The sequence below is a fragment of the Lactuca serriola genome, chromosome 3 (assembly GCF_051521515.1).
Source record: "Lactuca serriola cultivar US96UC23 chromosome 3, Lser_US96UC23_V15, whole genome shotgun sequence".
NCBI classification, from domain to species: domain Eukaryota; kingdom Viridiplantae; phylum Streptophyta; class Magnoliopsida; order Asterales; family Asteraceae; genus Lactuca; species Lactuca serriola.
Genome location: NC_136410.1, coordinates 273,478,082 through 273,485,509, shown reverse-complemented (window position 1 = coordinate 273,485,509; position 7,428 = coordinate 273,478,082). Strand labels below are relative to the sequence as shown.

Sequence of the window (7,428 nt, the reverse complement as noted above, 5' to 3'; positions counted from 1 at the left end):
TTCTAGGATTGTTATCTTAGGAAAAATTATTGGTGGAATGTAGGGTGCGTGTAGCGTGTCAAGCTTTGGTTAAGACCTAAACGCCAACCAGGTGAGTTTCGTGTGAATTTTGTGGTTGTTTGCATGAAAAATTGATTCTAAATTATTTGCAATTATATGTTACTGTTGTTATTGCTATGAGTATTTGTGTGAAATTTTGTGAATTATTTCATATAAAAGGGTGAAAATGGTGGGTGACATATAGGGAACAGGTGTATTTACACGGTCTTATTATTAGTCGTCGTACGGGGTGTTAGTATGCAGCGGAGAGCTTACGCTCTGTTTATCTAGCCGTAAGCATATTTGTTGTGCCCGACGGAGGGACTTGTTCCCTGGAAGTGACAGTAGTTCCCTAATGTGTCACCAATGGTGGAAAGAAATGAAAAGATTTATATTGATAAATTGTTGCATTATTTTATTTTATTGACGTCAATATGCATGAAAACCACGAACTCACTAGGCCCTAGGCTTACCCATTAGAATCTCCAAATGCGCGCAACCCAAGAAATAATGTAGCAAGTTTTGAGGAAGACGTAGCGCACCAAGTGTTTAATTAAATTTCTATTTGCTTCCTCTATTATTATTAATATTTACGTTAGTATTTGAATCTTGAATTTTGGAAGTTTTGGGACTATGTTAAGTTATTTTGGTATTTGAAATTTGGGGTGTTACAAGTTGGTATCAGAGCGTGGTTTAAGCAGATTAGTCGTTGTTTAAACGCCTAAGCTTAAACGGGAGGAGCGGTACATCGCCTAATCTGGAATGCGTCTCATTTGTAGGGACTATGGATCATGGAAAGGCAATCGTCGATGGTGGGGTGTCAGTTGAGGGTACTAGTGGGTTACTTCCCCACGAGAAGTTGAAGGCCGAGTTAGAACTCTCTGACTCGGAAGGCAGTCTGGAACCAACGACCCCACTCAGCCTCTCTGAACAGGATGAAGAAGACAAGGATGTGGAATCCGAGGTGGAGCCCGAAGAATATCTTGAGAAGGAGCCCGAAGAAGATCCTGAGGAGGAGCCCGAAGAAGACCCCGAGGAGGAACCCGAGGGAAATCACGTGGAGTACCATGTGGAGCAAAGATACGAAACATTCCATATGCCTTATGTGGAGTACACGCTAACTAGTCCTGGTACCTATTGGGAGCGACTATATAAAGATGAAATGCCACAGGCACAACTCGAGATTCACAGTTTGAAAAGAAAGATTGAAGAGATAGATGAACATTGGTCAAGGCTCATACAGGAGAACCAAATAAGGGTTGATGCTGCTGAGAAAAGTAAACGCAAGATACGAAGGTTGGAACAGGAGGTGTTAGAGCTAAGGAAACCGACTATCACTAAGTTGTGGGAAGGGTTTTTGGTTGGGCAAAACAAGCCAAGGCCACGACTTACAGATTCCTAGATAAGGTGGTTGGAAGAGAACCACCTCAGGCCGAGGTGTTGGTCATTCAAAGTGGTCCCGGAGATCGAAAAGCTAAAAAGATAAGGAAGTACTTGAAGGAGGGAAAGAGAATATTGAAATATCATGACATCGTTTTTAAAAATTAGAAAGTAGGAGTGCAATGATTTGTCCTTTTTTTAATTATTTCTCTTGGTTGTTGGCTTGAGTGACTTGATGTGAACAAGGCATATGTCTATTTTTGAACTTTTAATAATTTGGAATACAATTTATGTTTGTTATACTTATTGTGTTATAAACATAAATATGTAGTTGATATGTCTTCACGAAGATCTGGGAGGTTCACTAGGGTCACTCCGGAGGAAGAGCACATCCCAATTGGAGCTTATGTTAGAGCACCAGGAGATGTTCCAGAAACCCCACTGAACCCAAACGCTAGTCGTGGACGGGGCCAAGGAAGAGGTAGGGGTAGAGGAAGAGGCCGAGTTGCCGTTACATCACCGATACCTGTACAATCGGCCCATGGTAGCTCTGGATCCCACCGCGGTCGAGGTCGAGGTCGTGGAAGGGGTCGTGCGGCAAACACGATCACTAGAGAGGAGTTGGCTGATGAGATTGCTCGAGAAATTCGAGACACCTTACCATATGTAGTTTCTCAGGCACGAGAAGCAATAATCGGTGAGTATGAACGTAACTTGGGTGGAGGTGAAGAGGACTACGAGTATAGTACAACAAATATGATTCGTGAACCAAGTATTGCACAACCCACAAGGCATCATGACAACCACGATCGGCGGGGTTGTAGTTACAAGACGTTCATGAACTACAAGCCACCCATTTTTAACGGAGAAATTGATCCCGTTTTGTCATCAACATGGATCATGGAGATTGAGGGAACATTCGATACTAGCAAGTGTGCGGATGAGGACAAGGTGATTTATGCTAGGACAATGCTAAAAGGGGAGGCAATACATTGGTGGGGCATGGTGAAGGAGGTTATGGGGCGTAAGGCGGCCAAGAATATGTCATGGGATGAGTTCCTAAGAATTTTTAAAGAAAAATTTTGCCCTCGTACAATGGTTAAACAGTTCGAGGAAGAATTTTTAAGGTTGGAGCAGGGGACTATGACTGTGAGGGAGTACACCACAAAGTTCACGGAGAAGGCTAGCTTTTCCAAATTTTACGTAGCTACTGAAGAAAGAAGGGTGGAACGCTATATTTGGGGATTGAGAACAGCTATCCGTGAATTTGTGCAAATTCAGAAAACGGGTACTTTCCAATCTGCTGTTGATGCTGCAGAAGGTCGCGAACGTGAGAAGAATCGTCAAGGTGAAGACAGGGCTTTAGGGAAAAGAAAATGGGAGGGTACAAATAATGATTCGAAGAAAGGCAAGACTTCAGGGCCAGAACGTAAGGTTGATCAAAGCTCTGGGGTAAAGCAATGTCCGAAATGCAACCGTTATCATAAGGGGGAGTGTAACATGAATCAAAAAGTTTGCTACAAGTGTGGGAAGCCAGGGCACATAGCCATATAATGTAAGACAGGAAGTGTATGTTACAGGTGTGGTTCCCCTAATCACATTAAGTCGGAATGTCCTCAGAGTAAAGGTAACAACAATCAAGGCAGGATAACAGACAATCGGTCGACAGATAAAAAGGCTGACACTGGTAGACCAAAAGCTCGAGCTTTTCGCATGACGGCTCAGGAGGCTCAGGAGACCCTGGATGTGGAGACAAGTACTTTCCTAGTAAAGTCAATTCATGCTAGGGTGTTATTTGATTCTGGTGCAAATTGATCTTTTGTGTCTACTACTTTTTGCAAAAACTTGGGTAGAAATGCAAAGACTCTAGAACATGCCTTAGAAATTGAAACTGCTGATGATCATTGGGTAGTAGTAAGAGAGGAATATGATGATTGCTCTATCAAAATAGAAGGTAGTGTGCTAACGTTAAAATTAATACCTATAGCCCTAGGTGATTTTGATATTGTTATAGGGATGGATTGGTTGTCGAAAACCAAGCGATTATGGATTGTGAAAATAGGATTGTTCAAGTTTGGGTGCCAAAAAAAGGAATGGTAAAGATTTACGGTGATCGGCGAGTTAAGGACTCTATTTTGATATCAGTGACTAAGGCAACTCGTTATCTAAAGAAAGGGTGTCAAAGTTATTGGGTATATGTCCTCGATGCCAAGCAGGACAAGCCTGAAATAACACATATACCAGTTGTACGCGAGTTCCAAGATGTGTTCCCTGATGACCTAACTAGCATGCCACCGGATAGGCAAGTGGAGTTTCGAATTGATCTTACCCCAGGAGTGGCACCGATAGCTCGTGCGCCCTATCGGTTAGCACCAACAGAAATGAAGGAGTTGATGGCTCAGTTGCAAGATTTGCTCGACAAGGGTTTTATTCGGCCCAGTACCTCACCGTGGGGTGCACCAGTACTATTCGTCAAGAAGAAGGATGGGACAATGCGAATGTGCATTGACTACAGGGAGTTAAACAAGGTGACTATAAAGAACCGATATCCATTACCGAGAATTGATGACCTATTCGATCAGCTACAGAGGGCAAGTTACTTCTCAAATATCGATTTACGGTCGGGGTATCACCAGCTGAAAGTCAGAAAAGAAGACCTGTCAAAGACAACCTTTCGAACTAGGTATGGTCATTATGAGTTTTTAGTAATGCCATTTGGTTTGACCAATGCACCAGCTGCATTCATGGATCTGATGAACCGGGTGTGCAAGCCATACCTAGACAAGTTTGTAATCGTCTTTATCGATGACATATTGATATACTCTAAAAGTAAGCCAGACCATGAGCAACATCTACGGCGAACACTTACTTTATTGAGGAAAGAAAAATTATTTGCCAAATTTTCGAAGTGCGAGTTTTGGCTTCAGGAAGTCCAGTTTTTGGGACATGTTGTAAACGAACATGGTATCAAGGTGAACCCAGAAAAGATTAAGGCGATTGAAAAGTGGGAACCACCAAGGACCCCATTAAAAGTTCGAAGTTTTCTTGGGTTGGCAGGATACTATAGACGGTTTATACAAGACTTCTCGCGCATAGCTGCACTGCTAACTACCCTGACAAGGAAAAATGTGAAGTTTGAATGGAAGCCAGAGCAAGATAATGCCTTTAACGTCTTAAAGGAAAAGCTTAGTAGTGCACCAGTATTATCTTTACCAGAAGGCAATGATGGCTTTGTTGTTTATAGTGATGCATCCAAGTTAGGTTTGGGGTGTGTTTTGATGCAAAACGGTAAGGTGATTGCTTATGCCTCACGACAGTTAAAGGTTCACGAGCGTAAATACCCAACACATGATATGGAGTTGGCTGTAGTAGTGTTCGCTTTAAAGATTTGGAGACACTATTTGTATGGACAAGGTGTCAGATCTTCACTGATCACAAGAGTTTGAAATACTTGTTCGATCAGAAAGATCTGAACATGAGACAACAACGGTGGATTGAACTATTAAAAGATTATGACTGTGAGATATTATATCATCCGGGGAAGGCAAATGTGGTAGCTGATGCACTAAGTTGTAAGGAAAGAAGAGAACCACCTAAGATTCGAATGATGAAGATTAGCATAACCACCAGCTTACTAGATGATTTGAGAAAGAATCAAGAGGAGGCCTCGAAGGAAGAGAAATGGAAAAGTGAAAGGGTGGCCGGAGTAATACAATCATTGGAAAAGGATAGTCGTGGCTTGAAGTGTTTCCAAGGAAGGGTTTGGGTACCACGAGTGGGTGAAGTGCGTAACTTACTTCTCAAGGAAGCGCACATGTCAAAGTACTCAATCCATCCGGGAACAAACAAGATGTATCAAGACTTATGAAAATCTTACTGGTGGCCTGGTATGAAAAAGGATATAGCCTATTTTGTTGAAAGGTGTTTGACGTGCTTGTAGGTGAAGGCTGAACACCAAAGGCCATACGGTCAGTTACAGTCAATGGAGATTCCAGTGTGGAAATGGGATCACATCACAATGGACTTTGTGACTAAGTTACCAAGGACACCAAAAGGTTATGACACGATTTGGGTAGTTGTGGATAGATTAACCAAACCAACGCACGTCCTTCCAATTAAGGAGACGTACCCGTTAGAAAGGCTAGCTAAATTATACGTTGACGAGATAGTGATACTGCATGGAGTTCCATTATCTATTATTTCAGATCGGGATAGTCGTTTTACGTCGAAATTTTGGGGTAGCTTCCAACGAGAAATGGGTACTCGAGTAAAATTGAGCACGACATACCACCCGCAAACAGATGGGCAAAGTGAACGGACAATACAGACCTTGGAAGACATGTTAAGGTCTTGTGTTATTGATTTTGGAGGGTCGTGGGAAACTCATTTGCCGTTAATAGAGTTTTCCTACAACAATAGCTATCATGCAAGTATAAAAGTCGCACCATATGAGGCTCTATATGGCAGGAAATGTAGAACTCCATTATGTTGGAATGAGGTGGGGGAGAAACAGTTGGCTGGACCTGAACTTGTTCAGCAAACTACCGACAAAATCCAGGTGATTAGGGATAACATTAAGGTTGCTCAGGATCGGCAGAAAAGTTATGCAGATAAGCGAAGAAAGCCAATAATGTTTCAGGTCGGTGATAAAGTTATGTTAAAGGTGTCCCCATGGAAGGGCGTTGTTCGTTTTGGTAAGTGGGGGATGTTAAGTCCTCGCCATGTTGGACCCTTTATAATTAAGGAACGAGTTGGAGAGGTAGCCTATCGATTGGAGCTACCAAGGGAAATGCAGGGCATTCATAGCACGTTCCATGTCTCTAATCTAAAGAAGTGTCTAGCGGATGCCGCCATGGAAGTGCCACTTCAAGAAATTAAGGTTGATGAGAGGCTACGATATACAGAAGAACCCGTTGCGATTATAGATTGAAAGGTTAGAAAGTTAAGGAATGCGGAGATACCACTGGTGAATGTTCAGTGGAAGTATCATAAAGGTTCGGATGCAACATGGGAGACCGAGCGAGATATGAAGGCTAAATACCCTCATTTATTTGATTAATTCAAATTCCGAGGACGGAATTTTTCTAAGGGGGGAAGTTTGTAATAACTCACAAAAAAAATATATGTAATATATATAATCTGTTTATATCAATTTAAATGAAAGAGGATTAGTTCACAATTAATGGGTTAATTATATACAAATTATGAGGCTTAATGATCAAAACCGTCACCTTGATTAGGCTAGTTAAATACAAGCAAATGAAAGGGTTTCGCAGGTTATAGACTTAGGCATTATATATAGCATGAAAAATCAAGTGGAAACCCCACTGGAATTGTGAAAAAAGACGAAGAATCAAGGGAGAAATCGGGTGTGGAATTTCTGAAAGATTTCCGAAGTGTTTCTTGAAATTAAGGTATGAGCACTCAATTTAAGCTTGATTAGTTGCTTAGATAGATTTATGTGCGTGTTAAAAATATTTTGGTTCAACTCAGTGTCTCAATTCATTCCAATCGATGTCAAATCAAGAAAAAATATAAGGAACGCTTTTGTGCAATAATTTGTTTAATCAATTGGGTTATGGAGCGAAAATTTGATAATTGTTCATGGGTTATGGTTTACCAGAATTGGAGATAAATAATGGTGGTTTTTATTAAATTATTTGATTTCGTTTTGAGAAAAATCAAACTTCAGTATATTTAAAAAATGGCAGAAAATAAAATGTTTTTTTTCGGGTGAAGAAGAAGCACTACGGGTCTTGGTACAATCCGTTTACTGAAAGTCAAATATGCTTTATTAGTCAAATGGGCAATATGGGTGAATGGTTGAAGGTCACTATTCATACCTTTATTGACGTTTTATTATATCAATTATTACATTTTTAACCCTTAACTTTCAGTTCTATTTAATTTTGGCTATCATCAAAGAAAACACGAATTTTAGATCTACCCCGTGAGTTATACAAATTGCTGATTAAATTGAAGTTATGAAAATGAATGCATCTCGATTAT

At 40.9% G+C, this 7,428-nt stretch overlaps 1 protein-coding gene across 1 annotated transcript; it reads left to right on the top strand.

Moving 5' to 3' along the window:
- Window positions 1-823: 823 nt before the first annotated feature.
- Window positions 824-6,349, top strand: LOC145096256 (uncharacterized). The gene is made up of 9 exons (XM_079034012.1): window positions 824-1,316; window positions 1,751-2,931; window positions 3,040-3,191; window positions 3,273-3,386; window positions 3,434-3,515; window positions 3,636-3,881; window positions 4,347-4,859; window positions 4,964-5,203; window positions 5,360-6,349. The coding sequence occupies exons 1-9, from the start codon at window positions 824-826 to the stop codon at window positions 6,347-6,349; spliced, it is 4,011 nt and encodes a 1,336-aa protein (XP_078890138.1).
- Window positions 6,350-7,428: the final 1,079 nt, after the last annotated feature.

Bases quoted from the DNA above. Each gene is read 5' to 3' on its own strand.
- LOC145096256 (XM_079034012.1), top strand. From the start codon at position 824: ATGGATCATGGAAAGGCAATCGTCGATGGTGGGGTGTCAGTTGAGGGT. The intron at 2,932-3,039 runs GTTTGCTACAAG...GAATGTCCTCAG, and splicing joins AGTGTAACATGAATCAAAAA to AGTAAAGGTAACAACAATCA. The intron at 3,387-3,433 runs GTTAAAATTAAT...ATATTGTTATAG, and splicing joins ATAGAAGGTAGTGTGCTAAC to GGATGGATTGGTTGTCGAAA.